General features: G+C 53.4%; 9 protein-coding genes across 9 annotated transcripts; 5 read left to right on the plus strand and 4 right to left on the minus strand.

Moving 5' to 3' along the window:
- Positions 1 to 127: 127 nt before the first annotated feature.
- Positions 128 to 954, minus strand: PSV08DRAFT_363130 (DASH complex subunit Spc19). The gene is made up of 2 exons (XM_014228162.1): positions 744 to 954; positions 128 to 683 (listed from the first exon to the last, which is right to left on the minus strand). The coding sequence occupies exons 1-2, from the start codon at positions 873 to 875 to the stop codon at positions 288 to 290; spliced, it is 528 nt and encodes a 175-aa protein (XP_014083637.1). The 5' UTR covers positions 876 to 954; the 3' UTR covers positions 128 to 287.
- A 96-nt stretch (positions 955 to 1050) lies between these two features.
- Positions 1051 to 1736, plus strand: PSV08DRAFT_307279 (ATPase, F0 complex, subunit J). Its single transcript, XM_014228163.2, has 4 exons — positions 1051 to 1148; positions 1218 to 1247; positions 1387 to 1437; positions 1508 to 1736. Exons 1-4 carry the CDS (start codon positions 1112 to 1114, stop codon positions 1567 to 1569), a joined length of 180 nt encoding a protein of 59 aa, XP_014083638.1. The 5' UTR covers positions 1051 to 1111; the 3' UTR covers positions 1570 to 1736.
- A 1673-nt stretch (positions 1737 to 3409) lies between these two features.
- Positions 3410 to 4833, plus strand: PSV08DRAFT_371940 (casein kinase I; the record flags this gene model as incomplete). The annotated part of the gene is made up of 5 exons (XM_014228165.2): positions 3410 to 3421; positions 3513 to 3585; positions 3635 to 4123; positions 4180 to 4663; positions 4779 to 4833. 5 exons carry the CDS (start codon positions 3410 to 3412, stop codon positions 4831 to 4833), a joined length of 1113 nt encoding a protein of 370 aa, XP_014083640.2.
- A 1802-nt stretch (positions 4834 to 6635) lies between these two features.
- Positions 6636 to 9006, minus strand: PSV08DRAFT_204515 (uncharacterized protein; the record flags this gene model as incomplete). Its single annotated transcript, XM_066092046.1, has 3 exons — positions 6636 to 7383; positions 7437 to 8439; positions 8494 to 9006. The coding sequence occupies 3 exons, from the start codon at positions 9004 to 9006 to the stop codon at positions 6887 to 6889; spliced, it is 2013 nt and encodes a 670-aa protein (XP_065948882.1). The 3' UTR covers positions 6636 to 6886.
- A 1344-nt stretch (positions 9007 to 10350) lies between these two features.
- PSV08DRAFT_307304 (GGL domain-containing protein) lies at positions 10351 to 11137 on the minus strand. Its single transcript, XM_014228168.2, has 3 exons — positions 10936 to 11137; positions 10801 to 10861; positions 10351 to 10729 (listed from the first exon to the last, which is right to left on the minus strand). Exons 1-3 carry the CDS (start codon positions 11112 to 11114, stop codon positions 10667 to 10669), a joined length of 303 nt encoding a protein of 100 aa, XP_014083643.2. The 5' UTR covers positions 11115 to 11137; the 3' UTR covers positions 10351 to 10666.
- Positions 11138 to 12132: 995 nt separating this feature from the next.
- Positions 12133 to 15883, plus strand: PSV08DRAFT_225244 (uncharacterized protein; the record flags this gene model as incomplete). Its single annotated transcript, XM_014228169.1, has 3 exons — positions 12133 to 12170; positions 12224 to 14824; positions 14873 to 15883. The coding sequence occupies 3 exons, from the start codon at positions 12133 to 12135 to the stop codon at positions 15468 to 15470; spliced, it is 3237 nt and encodes a 1078-aa protein (XP_014083644.1). The 3' UTR covers positions 15471 to 15883.
- A 383-nt stretch (positions 15884 to 16266) lies between these two features.
- PSV08DRAFT_307328 (Phox homologous domain-containing protein) lies at positions 16267 to 17075 on the plus strand. Its single transcript, XM_066092640.1, is given in 5 exon segments — positions 16267 to 16371; positions 16440 to 16461; positions 16515 to 16814; positions 16831 to 16832; positions 16867 to 17075. 5 exon segments carry the CDS (start codon positions 16294 to 16296, stop codon positions 16891 to 16893), a joined length of 429 nt encoding a protein of 142 aa, XP_065948883.1. The 5' UTR covers positions 16267 to 16293; the 3' UTR covers positions 16894 to 17075.
- A 377-nt stretch (positions 17076 to 17452) lies between these two features.
- PSV08DRAFT_307340 (uncharacterized protein) lies at positions 17453 to 19954 on the plus strand. The gene is made up of 6 exons (XM_014228171.1): positions 17453 to 17524; positions 17581 to 17660; positions 17766 to 17798; positions 18262 to 18606; positions 18659 to 19501; positions 19556 to 19954. Exons 1-6 carry the CDS (start codon positions 17463 to 17465, stop codon positions 19783 to 19785), a joined length of 1593 nt encoding a protein of 530 aa, XP_014083646.1. The 5' UTR covers positions 17453 to 17462; the 3' UTR covers positions 19786 to 19954.
- A 726-nt stretch (positions 19955 to 20680) lies between these two features.
- Positions 20681 to 22502, minus strand: PSV08DRAFT_392179 (uncharacterized protein; the record flags this gene model as incomplete). Its single annotated transcript, XM_066093530.1, has 5 exons — positions 20681 to 20938; positions 21027 to 21522; positions 21576 to 21789; positions 21852 to 22171; positions 22227 to 22502. The coding sequence occupies 5 exons, from the start codon at positions 22500 to 22502 to the stop codon at positions 20733 to 20735; spliced, it is 1512 nt and encodes a 503-aa protein (XP_065948884.1). The 3' UTR covers positions 20681 to 20732.
- Between the last annotated feature and the right edge of the window lie 795 nt (positions 22503 to 23297).

Raw genomic sequence — 23297 nt, forward strand, 5'->3', positions numbered from 1 at the left:
TGATGCACCGTCAAAAAGGCTAGCGCATTATCACTGGTTGTATGTATGCTCCCCACCATTTCAAGTTGCACAAGACATCAGCAATAAAGGTTGACGTCCACAAAGAATAATTGCTGATATGGTTTTGTCAGGGGTCTCAGACGATGACATTTGGGTTGTGTGCTATATATATGCGCCAGGGGTATCTCAATTGCAAAACGTTCATCCAAACACAACGATGCTGTTCCCTTGCATCCACATGCTACATGACCACCCACTTAGCATGGTACGAGAGAGTCCATATAGGCTCAGTCATCGTATAGTTGTTGTGGCGCTGCCATGCTCATCCTCAGCTGTCTCTCTCGTTGCTTCGCCTGGAGCTCGAGCGTCTCTACCGCATAACTGAGTCTGTCTTTCTTTGCTCTTAATGCCTTGAACCGCAACTCCTGTTGCGCACTGATAGCCTTGCCTCCATTTCTCTGCGTACTCCTGCTCGCTGGCCTGGATCCTGAACCGCTATTGCTGTCTCGTCCAAGTCGTCCGTCATTCAGATCACATTTGGCTATGAGGGCTTGTTCGCGACGCTCGAGTTTGTCTACGTAGTTCTCTACACGCTTGAGGAGATTGTCGATTTCTGGGCGTATTTCCGAGAGGAGTCCTGCTTGCGCCGTTTGAAGGTCCGACTCGGAAATTAGTTCAAAGTGCTATGGAACATGTAAGTTTCGTCGAGGCACCAGAAAGGCTATGGAGTATAGTTTACGTACTCGTGTTGTTTGCAGTACTTTTGCCAGCCGAGGAAGATCGCTGACGCCGTCATCCAATATATTAATGGACGAATCCAGTAGTTGCATACTATTGCGTAGCGAGGCTACACATCCTTCTAATGGAGAGGCCATGACTGCGACCGTTTCTTGGGTAGTGTAAAGGTGCAGGGTTCCAGATCGCTGGCGGAGTCGTCTGTCACGGGGTTGTTGCGCCCTTGGTGTACATGATGTTTACGGGTCGGTCTTTACGCGCGCCGATGCCAAGCATATCGAAGTTCTGCAAGCCGAACGACCGGAGCTCAACACCACCACCGCCCATCCTCATCGCAACTGCCAATCAATCCATTGCCCCTCCACCACACGTCAAAATGCCTCTTCTCGGAAGGAAGTTCCCGGCGCAAATTGGTACGTCTCCATGAACGTCGCTGACAGCCAATGGTGAAGCTCGAACGACTGCTAACCAAGGAATTACAGCCAAGCCCATGTGGCCTTTCTACGTCTCTGGTACGTTGCGGAGTCGGATGCACATGTACGATGGAACTTTACGGAAGCAAAAGAGATGGATTTGCGGGGATGTTGGAGGGCACGGAAGAACGAATGAAGGGATGACTGTGGGGAGTGCTGGACTAACAGAAACCACCAGGTCTTGTCATCCTCTACGGTGTCAACTCTGCCGCGAACGCCATGTCCCAGGGTGCGTAGTCTACCTATTAGTGGCTGAATTGGCCCACCAGTTTCCAAGTTCGCAAACTGACACAAGCCAGCCGACGAGTACAAGAACGACCCACGAAACCCCGCCCTCAAGAACCAGTCAGCGAACCACTAAGCTTCAAAGTGCATGACGTGGAAAGCGGGGTTTGAGCATATGGATGTTATCAGATGCAGTGTACAATAACCGCAGAAATGGGAAAAGGATGGAAATGTCGCACTGAGACGGCCATATAGATTTTACCAAATCAATGCTGGTCAAACCAACAGCCAGAGCCTTGTCTGCCTTGACTATAGATTCTAGTGTGCTCCAAACAGGTCAGGTTCCGCTTAAGAAAAGCATGTTGTGCTCAAAGTCTTGAAAAAGGCATTCTGGTGTACAGGCCTTGGCATGGTTTACGACGATTGGCCAAACGGAGCTATGAAAATGACATCAAGTATCACTGCATCTGGTGCGCATGGCCAGAGGCCCGGATGGATGCGAGGGCGATTGCTGGGGCAACACTGAGATGGCATTGCATACGCTTGTGCTAGTAGAGGTCCAAGCACTTGGGCAGCATCGGTGACCATGCAAGGCACGCGTGGTGCCATGGATTGCTGTGTAGAATTTGTCTGGCAAAACATGGGGGCACGTCGACGATTTTGTTATGCTGTCGAGTGTGATGAGCAGCCAGACAGGCGACAAAGTGGCGAGAGCATTTTGCTTGGTTCGAAGGGCAAATGCACCTCGCCGATAGCTGTGTCGGGGTACGAAGAGGGCTGGTCAAAGCACAGAATGGCGCCGAAGAGTCAAGCGGTAGAGTGCAGCACACGTATGTAGGTACATGTGTACGTGCCCTGGCCCCCAGGGCTGAGGCAGTACATGAGGGTGCAACCAAGTGTGGTGTGGCATAGGGCGTAGCTGTGGAGCGCTGACGCTTGCACGAGGGTAGACGTCCATGGGTAGCCGGGGTGGCGTGGAGCCGTGGGAAGCGAGCGAGCCTCAGTCGGGCCGGCGAACTTGTAGAAGATGTACTGCTTGATCGTAACATGGGGCAGAGGATGGTGTTCGCGACGACTACGCAGCAAGGGGTGGCGGCTGCATGCGCTGAGGGAAAAACACGATGGCGCCATGGTTGTCAAGCGCACATGGCTCGCATCAGTTTGCGGCATTTGAAACGCAGCGTGCGGGCTGCATGGAGGCAGGCTGGGGGGAGGCTGCGGGCGAGGGCAGAAGCAAGCCGCCGGTTTGGGTAGCGATGTAGCGGCCATGGGGCGCGAGTCGGGCAGGGAATGGGTAGGCGGCGCTTGATACATGCCATGTACACCGCCGCCGCACCCGCAGTGAAGACGTCGCCACCTAGCGCCCCACGTGACTGTGCGCCCAGCCGCAAGCCGCAGCCGATGCCAGCCCAGCAGGCGCGGCGGGTGCGTCTTCTGCATCCTCTCCATCCGCGTCCTCACAGCAGCAGCACCTCCTCCCGCCGCTGTGTGCTTGTTCTGCCAGGCTTCTCTGCTCTTCTCTGGCCTGCATCCCCCCGACTCCCACACGCCCACAGCCTCACCACCCACCGCCCTAGCACAGCCGCCTCGCGGTCGTTTTCCGTTGGGCTCACTGCACGCCCTATCGTAAGTCCTGCCCAGCTCGCCAGCCCGGCGCCCTCAACCCTGTGTGCTCGCTATTCCCTCACCACACAGCCCACGCAACCCCCATCACCTGCTCCCCCCCAAAACCCGCCAGCCTCCTAGTCCTCGCCCTCCCCTTATCGACGCGTTCGACTGCATCCTCTAGCGTTGCTCGGCTGCCCGCTCCCCGCTTACTCACCGCCTTTGTGGGCAAAAGCCTCATACTGACCGGTCCGTCCACAGCAGGCTGATCCTCAAAACACACCCACGTCCCATCGTCAACACCCTCGGCCCACCCACCACTTCACCCTCACCACCGGGCCAGCCTCCTCAAGGTTGAACCTCATCCCACCATGACGACAATGGTATGCCCTCCCATGCTCCCCCCACTGCTTCTTGTCGTCGCCATGTCGGACAGGTGCATCTCTGCAACGCACCAGGCTGACCCCCCAGTAGGACCTCCGCGTCGGCAACAAGTACAGAATCGGCCGCAAAATTGGTAGTGGCAGTTTCGGTGACATCTACCTTGGTGTGTACCAGCCGCACCCCCCTCAGCTGAGCCGAGCTAACATGTACAGGCACCAACATCATCTCCGGCGAAGAGATCGCCATCAAGCTTGAGAGCGTCAAGGCCAAGCACCCCCAGCTTGAGTATGAGGCCCGTGTCTACAAGTCGCTTGCTGGCGGCGTAGGCATTCCTTTTGTCCGCTGGTTCGGAACTGAGTGCGACTACAATGCCATGGTCTTGGATCTGCTCGGCCCTTCGCTCGAGGATCTCTTCAACTTCTGCAACCGCAAGTTCTCTCTCAAGACGGTCCTGCTTCTTGCCGACCAGCTCATCTCGCGCATCGAGTACATCCACGCAAAGTCGTTCATCCACCGTGACATCAAGCCCGACAACTTCCTCATGGGCATTGGCAAGCGCGGCAACCAGGTCAATGTCATCGACTTTGGTCTCGCCAAGAAGTACCGCGACCCCAAGACGCACTTCCACATTCCTTACAGAGAGAACAAGAACTTGACTGGTACCGCCCGCTATGCCAGTATCAACACTCACTTGGGTGTCGGTACGTAAACCTCCTTCACCCCTACCCGTCTTGCCTCTCGTGGCTAACATGCGTAGAACAATCCCGCCGTGACGACATGGAGTCCCTTGGCTATGTCATGCTCTACTTCTGCCGTGGCTCCCTTCCCTGGCAGGGTCTTAAGGCGGCCACCAAGAAGCAGAAATATGACCGCATCATGGAGAAGAAGATGACCACCCCTACCGAAGTCCTGTGCCGTGGCTTCCCCAACGAGTTCGCCATCTATCTCAACTACACGCGCTCTCTGCGTTTTGATGACAAGCCGGACTACTCGTACCTCCGCAAGATCTTCCGCGATCTCTTTGTTCGTGAGGGCTTCCAGTACGACTACGTCTTTGACTGGACCGTCTACAAGTACCAGAAGAACGCCCAAGCCATCGCCCAAGCTGCCAATCAGGGCCAGGGCGATGAAGACGACAAGGGTCGCGGACGCCACGTCACAACCACGGCTGCTGCAAACGCCGGCACCGCTGCTGGCACCAAGCGCGGACCGGTCAACGCACGCCAGGAGGGCACCGGAATGTGAGTTCGATATATCTGATCCTCGTAAGGGACCCTCTCCTTTGCGTTTGGTGTGATAACGCTTAGCGCGGGGGATGTCAGATGCAGACCTTACTAACCTTGTTCTTTTTTTCAGGCAGCTTCGTTCAGCCAATAAGCGTGGCGGGGACCAGTATGCATCCGGTTACTGATTCTTGATGCGGCTTTCGATTCGTCATCTCAACTCTTGCGGGTCCGCCTATTTGAATTTGGCTTCGCACGCACAACGAATGGGAAATGCGGCACCGCCGTCCTGGCAACATTTTGGACGGCGTCGCTTATTGATCAGTCCATGGGATTTAGTCGGCAGGCATCTGGTACAGACCTAGAGGGAGTCACTTGGTGTCTCGCATCTGCTATGGTCACGGTGTCCTGTTCGACTATCTCGTATCTCTGGAAGCTCGACCCACACGTTATCTCAAATTGGCACAGTACTTCAGCGCGCAGACGACATGTTTCAACGATCCTTGGCCAATTGGAGCCAATGGTTCATGCGAAACGTCTTGCGAAGCTTTGCGTCACTGGGCAGCTCTCCGACTGATTGCGCATGTTTTTTTGTTTGATTTCACCCCGCATTAATTATCCCCTACCCCCCTTGTCCTTTGTATGGTTTTTTTTTCAGTACGTTTTCCTTGAGTTTCCCCCCTTCGGATTTGGCTGCCAGCTTGTGGGGAGGTAAAACTTGAACAAGGGGACGAAGTTAAATTGTTATCACAAGAAGAAATGTATGGGGATGAAGCTTGGCTGGTAGACTCGAAGGGACGCAATGAGTGGGCGGCTAGGGGTGTGGAGTAGCTGTACTTCAGTGAGAAGACAGCTTCCGGCGGTGAAAGGAGAAGAAGGGGGGAAGAGACCACTAGCTTGCTACCATTGTGCTCGAAGATGGAAAAGGGGACGGGTGGATGTGTGGAGGAGGGTGTGTCGTGTGTGTTTTTGTTATTAGTTTGCGTTGCTTTAGAAATGTATGTTTTCCTTATAAGCTTGTTTTAGCCCATGTGCAACGTGAGTGAGTGAATGAGTGAGTGAGTGAGTGAATAATGTGGTGTTTGATTAATTGGTTGTCGTTCTGACTAGTTAATGAATTGATTGTATGTTGTTGTTGATTTCATGTCACGGCGTTATTATTGTCGTCATAATTACCCCGTGTGATTGGAGCAATTCTGGTGATCAATAAATCCAGTTTGTCGTAATCCCTTGCCTTTGCGTGCATTTCGTCTTGTCTTTTTTTTCTTTTTCTCATAATTAAATTTCATCCTCTGTTATTATTTGTTTCTTAGGCTCATACACAAAATAATTAGGCTAGAGGTGAGTAGTGATGTAATACTATGTAGTTAGTAGTTAATATTCACCAACATCAGATTCAGCATGTTTTAGACGACCGCGCGATAAGAACATGTATTACGAGTAAGTTGGTACGTTATGACTTTATTCACATCTGTTTTAGGACATGGCGTTTTAGATTGATATTTCTCAGATGAAAAAAACAAAAAGAAGAATTGGAAGGTCCACATAGGTAAAGATATACGCAACAGTCATTAATGAATCATATATGTACATTGATATCAAGGTTTGTGGGTACAACTACTCCACTCTCACTCTCTCTCTAACTTTCGATGCCCAGCAGAGAAAATAAATAAGGTTAGGTAGGCCGTCAATGCTCTTTTGTCTACGGGATAAAACGTTGTCTTCTTGTGATACCGGATGAAAAAAAATGTAGGTGTGAGGCTGATTTGACTACCAGCCCAATCTTTTCTGTCTCTCCAGAAATTTCATTCATCAAACCAAAAAAAAGGCCGTAGGTAAAATATTATCGTACCTGTGCTACATCATCCATCAATGTGTGGAGAGAGAGAGGTTTGAGCAAATATGTGCGTTGCTGGGTATATGTGCATCATTATCGTGTACCCCTGACATTGTTTGCCAAGATAGTTCCAGTTCCAGTCCTACTTTCCAGCTCCATTGATTGGCTACTACTACATGTGTATAGCTTTTGTGCCAGTATGTAACGGTGGCTTCCGGTCCGAAAAAGTTTGACTTGTCAGACGGGCCGGTATCGCGTACATTCTCACTTGTCGCTAAGAAGCAGAGCTGAGTGACGATCACGTCCTGGCGGAACGAATTCCAAACCAGACTTGTGTCATGAGTGTTTCCAAATAGAGTAATTACTAGGTGTAAGAGTCGAGCCTAAAATCATCACACATCTCATCATCGTTTACTCTCAGTGTTCGGGCTGGAAGAAGCTTCGGCTTTGGTTTCGGTTGTTGTCTCTGGTGCTGAGCCTTCGGATTGACATCTCTTGAGTGCAGCCAACTCTTTCTTCAGCGCATCCATCTCACTGTCCTTTTTGCTAATCAGCTCATCCCTCTCCGACACCTCCTGCTTCAGCTGCTTGATGTACTCAATTGCGCTTTCAACCTTTGCTGCCTTTGAGTTGTTGGAGTTTTGTGCGTTTGTTTCTGGGCTCTTGGCGTCGGAAACGTTACCGAATCGTGGCGAGGGAAGAAGAGCTTGCATTTCTTGCAGAGCTGTGTTGATACGATTTCTGCGGCCTTGCTCCGCAATCTTGTGCGAGGTGCGTTTTGAAGTGAGGTTTGTGGATAGGGAGGTAGGGTAGACTACACCGGGGACCGTTGTGCCATCGAGGATGTTTTGGTAGTTTGACTTGGATGCAAGCAGGAGAGCATGTGTGTTGTCAGTGGTGCCTGGGCAATGTCAGATTAGAGTATACTATCAATGCTAGCAATTCACTTACCACTGCCACCGTCTGGTAGCAAAGGTTTGATGCTGGGCGAAATCTTAGGCATCAATGCAGGGCTGACAAGATGGGAGCTGACGCTGTTTCTCTTCTTGGGGTTGCGTGCTAGCTTTGCATCTCTTCTGCTGCTTGTCATTGAGAAAGCTGGACTTGTGGGGGTGGACATGGCGTCAAGCATGGGGCTGGGCCGGCCTGACATGGCTGCGCCAGGCGTGCTCAAGGGATTCAGTTTGGGTGTCTTTCGCGCAGATAAGCGAGGCGTACCGCTATCGTCGTCGTCGTCCCGAATCGCCGTGTCTGACCTTGATAAGCTCGGCCTGTCGAGAGACGCCTCCGGTAGGGTGAGCTCCTCCAGCATTGGCGGTGCTTGCTCAGAACCGTTGAAATCAGGCGACGGCTGTATGCGCATGAGAGAGGCCGGGGTGGCTGGAGTACTGCTCTGGCTGCTGCGTTGGGCCATGACAGCAGGCGAAGCTGTTAAAGAGCTAGGCTTGGGCGGTGGTCGCATTTCTGAGAGCATGGGTTCAGGAGAGATGGAGTCAGTCTCTGAGCTTTCGCGGGTGCGAGGCGCATCCAGACCAGCGGAAAGCGGATGTTGGGAGCGCGCATTTTGCACGAGGTCAGTGACGTCTTTGGGTAGAACGAGCGAGGAGCCGTTAGATTTTCGCCTGTTGGGTTTTACAATGGGAGACTGCCGTACACGAGCGTTGCCGCTGGTACGTGGTGCAACTCTTCTGTTTGCGGCTCTTGTGTTCCTTCTTCCCTGGTCTTGTGATACAATTGCAGACTCACCCAGCATATCCATGTCGAGATCAATGGGCGAATGGCCTGTAGAGCTCTCGGAAGCCGTGTTCTGCTGTGGTTGATGGGCATGTTGTTGGCTCTGGGCAGTCAACGCGGGCGAGGTGAGAGGACTAAAGTAGGAGCCAGCCATGGCAAATTCCGGAATCTGGAAGCGCGTGTCGTGGGGCGTGACTGCAGGCGATACAAGGGGGGTAAATGTCTATATAGAGTCAGTGGCCGGGGCTCAAGATGGGGTTTCCAATTCCAAACATACGGCATCATCTTTGCGCATGTGGTACCTCTGATCGAAGAGGGCTTGCTGCGACTCGACTTGCTGGAGATAGCGGTTGGGGTCGCCATGGATTTCTGTGCTGTTGGGTGTGGGGGGCACACCCTGATGTGGGCGGTAGAGTTGGTCGTGAGGCTGAGGGTAGCCTTGGGCTGTGTGCTGGGGCACGGCATAGTCGAAGAAGTTGTTTGCAGGCTGCTGGGAGAGGCCATGAGGGGGAATGTTGTGGGATTTCTGGGCGCCGTTTGGGCCATTGTGATAATCTGGGGCGAGTTGTGGGGGAAACTGGTTTTGCAGGTGGTGGACGTTGAGTGAATCGGTCAGATCGGCGAGTTGGCTTCCAGTCGAGGCGGGTCCCTGACTGTTGTACCCGTCCATATCAAAGTCAAGGTCGAGATTGTCAAAGTCGATGAACTCTGCACCGGCAAAGTTGTCTTGGGACGTGTCCATGGCGAAGTGGTCTGCAGCAGTCCAGGACTGCGCAGCCGAATTGTTCATGTCGTCGCCGTGGGAGCAGAGACAAACAAGGGAGAAATTTGGCGGTCGCGAAGACAGGTGGGTGGGGCTGGGGCGGAATTGGGACCGGGATGATTGCGTGTTGTTCACATGTGTCGGCGCCGGCAGCTAGGCCAGAGAGGCGACCTTTTTGTTTCGCAGGCGCAGGCGCAAGCGCAGATGGCACAAGTCCAGGTCAGGTACAGGAGCAAGTTCAGGAACAGCGACAGAGAATCGGCCTACCTGTCAAAGCTGGAAAGGCTGCACGAGAAGAGGCCGGGTGGGCGAAGGCCCCCCACGGGAATTTGATAAGAATGGGGGGGCAGATGCCGCCCGCGCATGTTGACTTTGGGACTTGGGCGCGGGTCATGACCAGCTGCTGCAGGCGGGCAGCCAGAACCTGGGTCGGCCCCTCAGCCTATAGTCGTTGCCATGTGCCGCCGGCGAGGGCCCTGGCAATGGAGGATGATGATGGAGTGAATGCACGCACACCGCACACCGATGCTGAGGGTGAGGGTGAGGGTGAGGGTGAGGGTGAGGGTGAGGGTGAGGGTGAGGGTGAGGGTGAGGGTGAGGGTGAGGGTGAGGGTGAGGGTGTGCAGATGGCTGCCACAAACGACTCGCTCTGGCCGGCGGGAATGCAGCTGCTAGATCATGCACCGATAATTATAGATGCAAGACGGTCATGTTAATAATCTTCCACGTTCCAGAGGGCAACATGCACACACACACACACACATGTGGACAAGACTGCTACTGCTCGCACCGCTCGTGGGCCATTTGCAGTGCGCTGCTAACTGCAACGTGCGGCATTACTCGACCAATAGGGCCGCCCCCCGCTGTCATTCTCCTCCACGCCCGCTGTATGGGCGCTCTGTGCGCCTCTCTTCCTTCCCATGCCTTCCATCGCCCGGCTGCTCCCCCAGAAAGTCACGCTTGTCTACCGTGACTGTGTACGTATCGGGATCATCACGGTGCAGTTGGTGCTGGAGCATGCACGTGTGTTTCTTTTCTTTCCCGTGTATCCAACCATGTCCAATTGCTTGTCTTTTGCATGCTGGCACCGGGGCGCGCCGTACCCAGCGCTCGCTGCAGCGCTGATGGTGAGCTTGAGCAAGCAGCTGCTAGTCGAGGCAGGCGCGCCTTGTTAATCTCCTCGGCTATGGCCGCCCCATTGGACCTGCCGCTTTGGGCTTCTGGCGCGGCACACTGGCAACAATGCAGTTCTGTGGACAAACAATTGGGCAATTGCAATTGCATTTCGTTACAAACTAGACGAAACATCTGGCCAAGGGTAATTACGCGAGCGCTTTTATCTCGTGATTGAAGAAAAAATAAAAAAAGAATAGCCCCCTAAGCACGCCGGCATGGCCGACTGAAAAAAAAAGAAAACGGAAGAGACCATCCGCTGCGCTGCACGCTCCAGCTGGCAGCCAGCGGCTCGCTCCGCATCAGAGTTTAATGTACACATTGGGGTGAAATGAACATGAGAGACCCGTCCGACTGTCCCGCTTCCCACGACTAACTGCGCAAACACATTGCGTCTTTTAGGGGTATTATCGACCTTTGTCCGGAACATGGGGAAAACAAAACACTGTGCCGTAGAAACCGACCCCGCAGAAACGCCGTTAATGGACATGACCATCTGCATCTCGATCGTTGTTTACATTACGGCACAGCAGCCGTTGCTCTGCTGTGGCGCGTAGGGATCGTCGCGCTTGTCGATCTGGATGCACACATCAGCATGGCTGCGACAAGAAAAGAGCAACACGAAGCGCAGGGCGCGCGTCCACTTACCGTTCCCCATCGTGATGGCACCATCCAGTCCTTGGGCTCCTTGTCCGTAAAGGCAATCAGACTGCGACGCCTTTGTTAGCTGCTGCCATGTGTGCATGTGGAATGTCGCGACGGTTTGGCCGTCCGTGGACCTACTCTAGTGCAGCCTCGGACACGGGTATCCTGCGTCGTTCCAGGTCTTCTCGCAGGCGCTGGTTGAGCTCGGTGAGACGTCGCAGCTTGAGCTCGGCCATGCTCTGCTTCTTGGTCTTGCCGTCGCCGCCCGTCCGTATCTCGTAGGGTGCGGCGACCATCATGGTTGGCATGGCGGGCATGGTGCGCGTGCGTGGATATTAAGCTGTAAAGGGAAGGGGAGATGGGAGTCGTTGGTGTTTTGCGTCTTGGGGTGGTGGTGGTGGTGGCGGGTGGGTATTACGGCGATGGGTGATGGTGCGGCGTCGTCGTATACGGCGTAGACAGGAGACAGCAACAAAGGGAGGGGGTAAGGAGCGAGGACGGCCAGCCGGGGGTGAGCCTGCCGCCAGATATCAGCGCAATGTGGATGCTGGAGATGCTGCGACGGCGACTGCAACGGCGACTGCGGTGTCGAGGGTTGACGAAGAGGGTGCAGAGATGGGCGACAGGTGAAGCACGGGATGCCAGGAGAGGTGGTTGGAAGATGGGCCGGCCATCCCCTTGATGGGCCTGTTCGTCGGGCGCTGTTCGGTTGCGGCATAGCGCCATATTAGGTTTGAGTACGGGGCTAGAGCGTGCCTGCCTGCCTGCCCGCCCGCCGGCCTGCCCTGGCGCATTGTTCCGCCTCGCCGATTCGGACGCCTCGCTCTCGCTTGTCCGTCTGCACCGCCACTATTTATCAGTAGTGTGTAGTCGTGCTGCTACTGGCAATTGGGACTAGCATGTGTCATCTGCTCCTCCCGCCAAACAACAAGCGACACCAACAATAACAACAACGTCCGCTGCACCGCGCCCGTCCCATGCACTGCACTGCACTGCACTGCGCATGGCTCGTCCGCCGGCTGCGTCCCCAGGGGCTCGCTCCCCGTGTCTGTGTGATCGAGTCCCTCGACACGCCAGGGCCGCCCGGAGCCGTTCGCTGGGCGGCGTCGCCTTGCATGTGCGGGGACGACGGCCCTGCTGAGGTGCCGGCACATCACTGGCGGGTGCTCGCTTACCTCAGCCTACCACAACCATTTTGCAAGCGGTGACTTTGCATCGCAGCCTGTGAGACCCGCACCGCCATCCCAACCTCCAACGCTCCCGGCTGCGTCGCCTGCTTGCTGCAAAGCCCATACAGCCCCTTGCCCTGGGATCGGTGACATCGACCTGCCCAGCATGGCGCCTCCACCCCACTCCAAGCCGGAGAACACTCTGTGCGCCCCGCCTCAGACTCGCTGCAGAGGCTGCCCCAGCTAACACCACACAGCAAACGAGCCCAGGAACTCATCGGCGTCGACCAGCACCAGGCCGCCCTCCAGCTGCTCCACGAACATGTCACCTCGAAGCGCACCCGCAACAGCCCCATCACCTCGCTCGAGCCCGTCATGATCCTCTTCGTCGAGCTCTGCGTCGATCTGCGCAAGGGCAAACTCGCAAAGGACGGCCTGTACCAGTACAAGAACACGGCCCAGAACACAAACGTCGGCACAATCGAGACCGTCTTCAAGCGCTTCATTGAGCTTGCTGAGCAAAAAGTCACAGAGGCCCAGGCAAAGGCCGACGAGGTCCAGTCCTCGCTCGAGCCCTCTGACGACAAGAACGTCGACGATCTCGAGGCCACCGAGACGCCAGAGTCCATTCTCCTCTCCACCGTCTCCGGCGAGCAGTCGCGCGACCGCACCGACCGTGCCATTGTCACTCCATGGCTCAAGTTCCTGTGGGAGACATACCGCACTGTCCTCGACATCTTCAAGAACAATGCCCGTCTGGAGCTCATGTACCAGTCAACCGCCCATCAGGCCTTCCAGTTCTGCTCCAAGTATGCCCGCAAGACCGAGTTCCGCCGTCTCTGTGAGCTGCTCCGCAACCATCTCCAGAATGCCGCAAAGTTCTCCTCGCAGATGCACGCCATCAACCTGTCCGACCCCGACACTCTGCAGCGCCACCTCGACACCCGCTTCCAGCAACTTAATGTGGCTGTCGAGCTTGAGCTCTGGCAGGAGGCTTTCCGCAGCGTCGAGGACATCCACACGCTCCTCAGCTTGAGCAAGCGACCGGCCAAGAACATCATGATGGCCAACTACTTTGAGAAGCTGACCCGTATCTTCCTCGTCAGCGAGAACTACCTGTTCCACGCTGCTGCGTACAGCCGCTACTACAACCTCCTCCGCCAGTCCGCAGCCGCCGTTGCCTCTGGACAGAGCCCCAAGAAGGACAACCCGGCCGTCACAGAAGCTGACATGACTAAGGCTGCCTCGTTTGTCTTGCTGTCAGCCCTTGCCATTCCCGTCATCAGCACCTCGCGCTCCCGCGGTGCTCTTGTCGACGTAGATGAGGCTAGGAAGAACAAGAACTCGCGTCTTACCAACTTGCTCGGCATGTCGCAGGCTCCTACTCGTGCCATCTTGTTCAAGGACGCTCTCAGCAAAGGTCTGCTCAAGCGCGTGCGTCCCGAGATTCGCGATCTCTACAACATCCTCGAGGTCGACTTCCACCCTCTCTCCATTTGCAAGAAGATCTCACCGATCCTATCTCAGATCGGTGCTGACGAGGGCATGCAAAAGTATGTTGGCCCGCTCCAGCAGGTCATCCTCACCCGTCTCTTCCAGCAGTTGTCTCAAGTATACGACTCTGTCGAGATTAAGTTTGTGCTTGGCCTTGCCCAGTTCCCTGAGCCCTTCCATGTCAGTGCTGGTACCATTGAAAAGTTCATCATGAACGGCTGCAAAAAGGGCGATCTTGCTATCCGCACTGACCACGCTACCGGGGTTCTCACTTTTGATTCCGATGTCTTCTCCTCAGCAAAGGCCATGCACCCTGGTTCTGGTGCGGGATCAGCCGAAACGGAATCTCGCTCCGTGCAGCGTCTGCAGAGCACCCCTGCTGAGATTGTGCGCTCTCAGCTTACCCGTCTTGCCAAATCCCTGTTCGTGACCTGCCAATATGTTGACCCCTCATTCAATGGAGACCGTCTGCGCGCAAAGGAGGCTGCGCTTGCACGTGCAAAGGAAGGCGCTGAGAAGGAACATCAAGAGATTCTCAGCCGTCGTGACATCATCTCGCAAAAGAAGGAAGCTGCACTCAAGGCCCAGCAAGCCAAGGAGAACGAGGAGCAAACCAAGAGGCTCATTCGCCAGCAACAGCTCAAGGATGAGGAAGCTCGCCGTCTTGCTGAGGAGCAGAAGCAGCGTGCTGAGCAGCGCATCAAGGCTGAGCAGAAGCGCATTCAACGTGAGGAAATGGAGAAGCAGATCAAGGAACTCAAGGCTACCACAAAGGTTGACATTGAGCTTCCAGAAGATCTCGATGATCTCGATTCCCAGAGGATCCGTATCCTTAAGCTGCAGGCTCTCGAGAGGGAAAAGAACCAGCTTGGTGAACAGCTCCGCATTGCCGGTAAGCGTATCGATCACTTGGAGCGCGCCTACCGTAAGGAGGAAATCAAGCACCTCAAGACTGATTACGAAAAACAACAAGAGGCGGATCTCGCAGCTTACGAGAAGGCAAAGGCCGAAGAGCTCAGGGAGGCCGAAGAAAAGCACAAGGAAGACGTTGCGCTCAAGCATCGTCTGTCAAGATTGGTAACCCCTTACCAGCAATTCGTTGCCACTGTCAAGCAGCAGCGCAAGGCCGAGTTTGAAAAGCGCCAGAAGATTGCACAGAAGGAGCTTGAAAGCAAGAAGGCCGCACGTGTCAAGGAGGTCAAGGAACGCATTGCTAGGGAGAAGAGGGAGCGCGAAGAGGCCGAGCGCCGCCAGCGCGAAGAAGAGGAGCGCGAGAGGGCTGAAGCTGAGGCCAAGGCCAAGGCTGAAGAGGAGAGGCGCGCACGGTTGGCCGAAGAGAAGGCGAAGAGAGATGAAGAGCGAAAGTCAGTATCACCATGTCCTTTTCCCATTCACACACTAATATATCGCAGTGCTCTTGCTGAGAAGGCTCGCCTTCAGGCACAGCGCGAGGAAGAGGCCATGGCAAAGCGAAGAGCTGCCGCTGGCGCTGGTTCTGGCCGGACCTTTTCTCGCGAGCCGGCTGCCGACGCTCCTTCTTCCAGCGGTCCACCAAAGATTCAACTTCCTGGCGGCAAGCCCAGCTGGCGTGAGCGTGAGGCCATGAAGGCCGCTGGTCAAGTACCTCCTGCTGCCAGCACATCCCCTGCACCTGCAGCAGCTTCTCCCGCCCCTGAGGCGGAAGCGCCCAAGAGGGGTGGATATGTTCCACCAGCGCTGCGCCAAGGTGGTGCTCCAGGTGGCGGATGGCGCGAGCGTGAGGCAAGCGGTAGCGGTAGCGGTAGTGGCAATGCCGGTGGCAGCGGCCGATATGAAGCTTCTCGCGGCGGAGACCGATGGGGAGACAGGAAGGCATCTCCTGCCACGACTGGTGGCTACGTTCCCCCTGGTGCTCGCCGCGATGCGCCAGCTCGTGAGGGCGAAGGTGAGCGTGAGTCGAGGCCTGCTGCTCAGGCTCCAGCCGCATCAACTGGTAAGTACGTACCTCGTCACTTGAGGGATCGCCAGTAGAGGAGGATGGGAAAAAGCTAGGCGTTCGTTTTGTTTCTACGCTCGTTATGATTGACGACTGGTCAAAAGCGGGTACAGGACGGATATCATGGCATGGACCGGGAGTTTGTGCTTCTTAGAGTGAGCGGTCACGAACATGCGCCCACAGTATGTAGTTTTGTTTTTGTTTCGTCTTTCAATGCATGTGCACTTTTTCCTCAAGACTTTGCACCTTTGTCTCTACCCTGTCTGCGTAAGTGCTATCATCGTTAGACCTCGCTGGCATGGCCAGGGGTTCATGGCAGGCATGTTGTGACAAGGAAAGGCAATTGGAGATCGGATGATGTCACATCATGTTAAATATATTATTACATGTTACTTCTTGTTGGGTACTCTTCTAGACTGCTGTATTACGGAATCCGTAATTGAGTAAAGGTTATTTCAGATCTTGTGATTCGTCGTATAGAAAATGGCGTCAACGAGTGATGGACCTACACAGTAACGATTTGTAGATATGGTTTGTGATAGTAAGGTTGCATACTATATACAAACAAGAACAACTACCACACTTGTAGCAAGTTCCGCAACAGCGAGCAGAGCAAATAAGAACCCAATCTGGCTACGCAAGCCACCTGAGATGACTTGGATTGCATCACCTATGTGGCAGGTTTGGCTGGTGTTCATGCAGGGCGGTTGCATGCACGTGCATTGCCAACAGCTCGCCAGACCAAGAGCAACCAGTGCGCCGGGCCATTAGTTCGCGATAGCCCCGCCATCGATCTCCAGCTCTTGCGCAACCAACCTTCGTCCTGATTCCACGTTCACATCCACATCTACGCCCAAGATGCAGTCGCTACCCGACGCTCGATCGCAGAGCTTTGAGGAGCTGTACGGCCCTCCCGAAAACTTCCTGGAGATTGAGGTAGGCTGATCTGGAGCTTCCATATCCTTGTGTGACTGCAGCCTCGCTCACATTTGTCGCGTGCACAGGTTAGGAATCCCATGACGCACGGTAAGTCGAGGCGCATAGATGTTGTAAGAGTATGTGTGCTGACAAGACTTTAGGAGTCGGCCGTGGCATGTACACAACCTACGAAATTGTAATGCGTACCAATATTCCTGCCTTCAAGCTCAAGTCGTCGACGGTCCGCCGCCGATACAGCGAATTTGAAGCCTTCCGTGATATTCTTGAGCGCGAGTCGGCGCGCGTCACTATACCACCTCTGCCAGGCAAGGTCCTTACCAACCGCTTCTCGGACGACGTCATTGAGCACCGACGGGAGGGACTCCAACGGTTTCTGCAAATAGTAGTTGGCCATCCGCTATTGCAGACTGGCAGCAAGGTGCTTGCGGCATTTGTGCAGGGTGAGTTCAACAGCACATGTGTGATAAGAGCGGCGACTGACACCTGGCAGACCCAAACTGGGACAGGCATGCGTGGTAGACGAGTCTGAGCACGTCTTGCTGGCCAGCAATCATCGACCAATATCATGGTTTGCTACAGACAAATTCAAAAGGGCAATCTGGAGCAGTAATGGATAATGTCCTCATTTTGGTTTGCCGCATTTTCTGCGTTACGGAGCGACGAGGCGTTTGGGAAACTGTTTCTTACTCGAATTTAAGCAATGGGAGAATATGACGAGTGATCAGAGAATGCGACAGACTCCTTTGTTGTCGTTGCGCAGATGAGAATTTCTACCTTGTGTACCTCGTATCGACTTCAAATAGCCCTAATACATGCTCTATGCGCACTTGCCCATCACCCCATGAGCCCCCCACGTCTGTGGGCGCGGAGAGAGCCGGCCAGAACCAATTGCAAAGGAAACTGACAGCAGCCGTCAATTTCTCCGCGCAGCGCTAGCGATGCAATGAGAAAGGCGCGGGATTTAGTCGTAGCAAAGTTTTTGGCGCAAACTACCTTGGTCTTGCATGCTCCTAACCCCGTCGCTCTGCATCTTCAATCTATCCATCTTTGACTTTGATCGCCGTTTCGCATAGTGACCGTTTTCCGTCATGGGTATGCCATCGCAGCCGGCGTCCAACGCCATCATCTACCTGACTCTAGGCTCCTTTTTGTGAGTACAGCTAACGGTCCTTGCGGGCACGAATCATACTAATTTCCAAAAACCAGGGTTTTGGGATGCTTCATCGCATGGCGGTTGCGACACCAGTCCAAAACCGAGTGGCTGTCTAGCAACCGTACACAAAAGGGTCAGCGCATGCGTCCCCCTCCCCCAAATTCTGCGCAATCCGCGCAAAGCAAACCCCGCTACTTTTTTTTTCAAGTTGCAAACAAACCAGCTAACGGCCGTGTAGGCATTCCGCTCGCTTTCAATTTCATCGCATCGGGTGAGTGCATTCGTGCACCTGTGCTTCGCACATGAAGAGCCAGCGGCAGTATCGATAATTCAGTATCATGATGGCTCTCCAATGACAGTACGACGTCGTCGTTTGGAGCATGTGCTTTCGCACAAGAAAAACTTGATATCCTCCAGGTTCGTATTGAGATCTCTCACAGAAGCCTGATCTCATGACTGCTGTGCCAAAGAGCCATTGACTCGGTGCGCAGTCGTATGAGGTCAGTCTTTTGTGCGGCTACACTGCGGGCGCGGAACCGAGGCTGGGAGTTTGTGCATTCAAGATCCTATATCTAGGATGTGTTGACTCTAGCCAAGGGAAAGCTGAGAAGTACCGTAAGAACTCGATCAAGATAATACTTGCGTGAGGAACGTGCTGCCGCTACTCCCCCCTACACAATCCCCCCCTTTGTTGGCTGATGCACAAAGCTGACCTAGGCTTCCTTAACACACAGCTCTCGGATCGGGTATTTTGTTCACATACCCTCAAATTGCCACTATCGCTGGTGTGCAGGGTCTACTGGTATATGCGCTGTCTTCGTCTCTACCGCTTCTAATCTTTGGCGCGCTGGGCCCCATTATCAGGCGCAAATGTCCAGAAGGCTTTGTCTTGACCGAATGGACCAGGCAACGGTATGGAGCTGTTGCCGGCATATTTCTCAGTCTCTGCACGCTCATCACCATGTTTTTGTACATGGTTGCTGAGCTTTCGGCACTGCAGCAGATTGTCAATCTCCTGACTGGGTTAAATGGGCTTCCAGTTGTCATTGTCGAGTGTGCCGTTACTACCATCTATACCTGTAAGATTATCGTGGTATTGGAATGAGAGGGGAGGTTGACTTACGATGACAGCACTTGGCGGCTTCAAAGTCTCTTTCGTCACCGACAACATTCAGGGCGCCATGGTCAGTGGCCTCATCATCCTGGGAGTGATTGCTGTTGGCGTAGAAACCGACATTGATCGTTCGTTGATTGATCAGTCTGGCTACCTTAAGCCCAGCTTGTTGGGATGGCAACTCATTTACATTCTCCCCGTCGCTATTCTTACCAACGACTTTTTCCTCTCTGGATTCTGGATGCGCACATTTGCCTCGCGTACAGACAAGGACCTGTGGATTGGAGTCTCGCTTGCCACCATGGGCATCCTTATCATTCTTACGCTGCTTGGTGTCGGCGGTATGCTTGCCGCCTGGTCTGGTGCCTACACCATTGGCGACGAAGCCAACTCCTCCCTTGCTTTCTTCCTTCTCCTCGAGAAACTACCCGCTTGGGTTGTAGGTGTAATCCTCGTCATGACCGTCTCGCTATCTACCGCTGCGTTTGATTCTTTCCAGTCCGCCATGATTAGCACAGCAAGCAACGACTTCTTCCGCAACAAGCTCAACATTTGGGTCATTCGCGCTTTTGTTGTGGCGATCATTTTCCCCGTCGTTGTCGTTGCACTGCGCAGCCCGGATATCTTGCAGATCTTCCTGATCAGTGATTTGGTCAGTGCAGCGGTTGTTCCTTGCCTGGTCATTGGTCTGAGTGAGAGGTTCTACTGGTATCGGGGATTCGACTTTGTGGTTGGTGGACTGGGCGGTATCTTTACAATCTTCTTGTTTGGACTTGTGTACTATGATGGCGATGCCACGCTCGCTAGTAAACTGCTCTTGCTTGAAGGTGGATTGTATGCAAACGACTGGAGCGCTTTTGGTACGTTGATGCCAATTCCTTTGAAACCATGATTGTTTGCTAATCAAAGCACAGGTGCTTTCGTAGCCGCGCCGGTTGGTGGCCTTCTCTGGGCTTTTGGTGCTTGCGCTCTTCGCATCAGCTTCCTTTGGGCAAAGGCCAGGATTCAGGGCCGTCGCTTTGATGCCTTTGATCGACCGATTCCCCAATCTTTCGACCGGCCCGGTGCGTTTGATAACCACGACTCTGATGCTGTACTGGAGAACAGCACTGTCCAGGCAGGCCACAAGGGAACGTTCTTTTAAGGCCGAGGAAGGATGTAGTGTAAGCGAAAACGCTAGGATTCTGTTGAAGGGAAACTCGGATGAAGCAAGAAGTCGGGGAATGAAGTGTAGAATTGTCAAGAGACATGGACATCGAAGGGGCAAATAGGGACACATGGAGTAAACCAAAAATATATCACTCTTTTACATCAACACTATCAAAACTGAAACTTGCTCAGCAATCCATGTAAACTGACATCTTTTAAGTCGAGCTTGGAGAAGGACATTACGGCGTTGAGCCCATATCTGATGTAGACATAGCACCTTAATTTAGTACCTTATACTGAAGTCAGCTTCCGCTGACTTCACTACCATTATCATTACACATTATGCTTGTTTGTCTTGGTATTTCTGCACTTGCGCTATACCAGAGGATATGGCGAAAAAAAAGATTATAGTGCCGTGATTCAAAGAGGGCAACGCGACACAGACACACACACACATGTGATTGCTCCGTAACGATAATTACACTTACCGAACTACCTCGTGGTTTGCTATCTCCCGAGCCTTCTCCAGAAACTGGGGTCGTTGGTTCCAAAAATCTTTCTTTTGCTGCAAACTTTACCATTTTTTTTTTTTAAAAAAAAACTGAAAGCGGGGCTTTGGGGCTACGTAGATTGATTTACGTAGGGCTAAGTTCTTATTTAAGCCGGTTAATTCACAAAAGGCCGAATTGTGGACTGGTGTATCCAAAAAAGAGGAAAAATCATACACATAAATAACGGTATGGAATATTTACGAATGCTTCAGAATAGAGAGGGGGGGGGGGGGAGCCAAGGAGTGCAATTGACTACAAAGCACTGAATCTACACATGAAATGCACCGAACAGGTTTGGAATTATCATAGCGCTAGCTGTCCACTTATGAAGCAAATCCTAGAACCCTCATCTGATCAACTCGCACTATCCTCCAGGTGCCGTTTCGTCTCTTCACTCCACCTTAGCAATCACCGTGTCGCCTTGAGGAATAGTCTCACTCTCCAATCTCGCTCTCGAGAGCCAGCGAACATTCGGGACGCCGCGCTTTGTGCGAGCAGGAATAATCTCGCTAGGCGCTACACCCCTGGCAGTGACGTTGCTCGGAGGAGGAGGAGGAGCCACGTTATCAGCAGGTGCCGTTGTATTCAACAGTTCAGCTAAAGAAAACACAAGATCCGTTAGCAAATTGATGTCGTGTACGAGTTTTACAAAAAAAAGGTACTGGAGATGGGGGAGTAGAATTACCAGAAGGAGCCCAAGTAGTGTTCAAGTTATCACCTTCAAACATCAACTGGCTGACAGGCCCGCATTGAGGAGGATCAATGAAAACACCCGTCTGAGGGAAAGGATCCAGAGGACCCCACAGATTGCCGTTCTCGTCAACGCCAATGCCGTTGGTCAACCAAGGCATTTGGCTAAAGTCGTTGGCTGGCGGGGCAGTTCCCGGAATGACTTGTTCGCCGTGGACCCAGACGTTGATGGGTTGAACGTATGTACCAGCCAGAAGACCGTTCTTTGTCGTGCGAGTCTTGGGGACGCCGTTGATTTCCGCGACAACCCGGTATTCGCGTGCGTAGCCGCTTAGGATATCGGATCGGTACTCGAACTTGTTTTGCTCGTTGCGGCCGCCGCGGAGACCCATGGTTGCGATGATTCGGTCCGTGACTTTGCCGGTGCAAGGGTCAGTGTCCATGGCGTAGAGAGCTACGGTGGTTCGTGGGTTGGATGCAAATCCGATGAACTACAGTCACTTGTTAGCGCAGGAACTACAATGATGAAGGGCTCGGAACTTACGCGAGACTCTGCAAGCTCAGTGTTGGGGCTAATGTTGTCGATTCCGAGGAGACCGAGCTCCATGCGTAGGTAGACGAGATCGCCCAATGTGGTGATCATAACATTCTGGGCGACAATACTGTAGGCAATGACTTCGTTGCCACGTCGGATACCTGAGAAGGTGACAAAGTCGCCGACGAGGAAGGGTGCCATGGAAAGTGGGTCTGGGACAGAACTGTGCACTGATAAGCATCCCTCCAAACACTGCGCCACGATGTGCCTGTGCATGGGACTTACAATGTGCCGGAGCCCTGGAAGGGTCGGTTGGTGGATGGGCAAAGCGGGTCAGACGTGCTTCTTGGGATACACATAGGAAAGCCGGAGAAAGAAGAAATGCTCGGGCTCTCATCGTCAGCGGTAAAGAAAGGCGCTTGGGTGTATCCAATGGAGAAGACAGCATTGGGGTCACTGATGCGGACAGTAGGTCCCGAGGCAATCTTCATGGTTCCCTCAGCAAAGTTCAAAGACTCGATGAATCCACTGCTGAGCCCCTCGAAGAACTCGTATGCAATGACTTGAGCTGCAATTGGCTTGCCGTTGATGAAGTTTCCAATGACCTGTTCTCGAGATTAGCTATGAGGCATTTGAGTTTCAGATTCAAGCGTAGCATACGTTGATCTCATAGCCCAGCATAGACTGCTTGTCTGCTGTAAAGTCCTTCCAAGGGACCCATGCGGCGGGGAACTGGACTTGAAGGTTCTTAGGGACTTGGATATTGAAGCCATTCACAGTGATGGTTCCTCCTGAATTGTAGGTGTCATCGGTAGCAGTTGCATCTTCGAAGCCTCCCTGAACGAACAGTGGAGCGTCTTGTGCGAAGACGTTGCGGATGAACAGAAGAAGAGGGATGTAGAGAAACAACGTGTAGAAAAGATTGTTGGGCGCCATTGCGAAGTCTGGTATTGAAATTTGAAGCCTTGACTTTGCTGATGGTTCCAATACTGGTCATTTTGTATCCCTTTTATATTTCATCTTTCATCCCAACAGTTGCCCAGATTGACACTTGAACATAACATTCCTGCACAGAAAGAAGTCAAGTACATGCCAAGCAGTGCTCAGTATTGCCTCAACACCACCTCGTGGAGTGGTTGCCCAGAAGCTATACTCGATTCTACTACTCACCGAGATTTCTTCCTTTTTTCAATAGTATGAGCCTGTCTCTGCAGGAACCCGGCCGTCGTGTATGCGAGTATAATCTTTTACAGAGAACCCACGTGATGGATCCACCAGGTCTTCACCGGACACCCCTAATCGCAATGAATCCTGGCATATAGCTGAATGACCCCTAGAATAGCTATTCTTGGGGAAGTCTAGTAGTCAGCGGACGGTCTGTGGTCCGTACTGCCAAGGTTGAGCCAAGCGAGCGGGCCACGAGGTTCGAATGCAAAGTCTTATGTCGGTGGCGCTTCCGCAGGTCAATATACCAAGGCCCTGACGACAAATGAGAAAGTACTCCGAGACATGGACGGCATGAGGCTGCATCTGTATTAGTGTAGGGTAGTCTCAGGCCACGCCCATGTGCGTGGTGCCGATCTTGCTCGATATAGTAATAATGGTGGTCGAGTATGCATTTAGCAAAGAAGAACAGTTTCAACGTACGTATGTAGGCGATTAAAACGGCTGCTAAGCTGGTGTTAGTACGTAAGCATCAACTTCCAAGAGTGCTATATTTACTACTTAGCA

The sequence above is a fragment of the Bipolaris maydis genome (assembly GCF_028858645.1).
Source record: "Bipolaris maydis strain C4 unplaced genomic scaffold PSV08scaffold_9, whole genome shotgun sequence".
Taxonomy (NCBI): Eukaryota; Fungi; Ascomycota; class Dothideomycetes; order Pleosporales; family Pleosporaceae; genus Bipolaris; species Bipolaris maydis.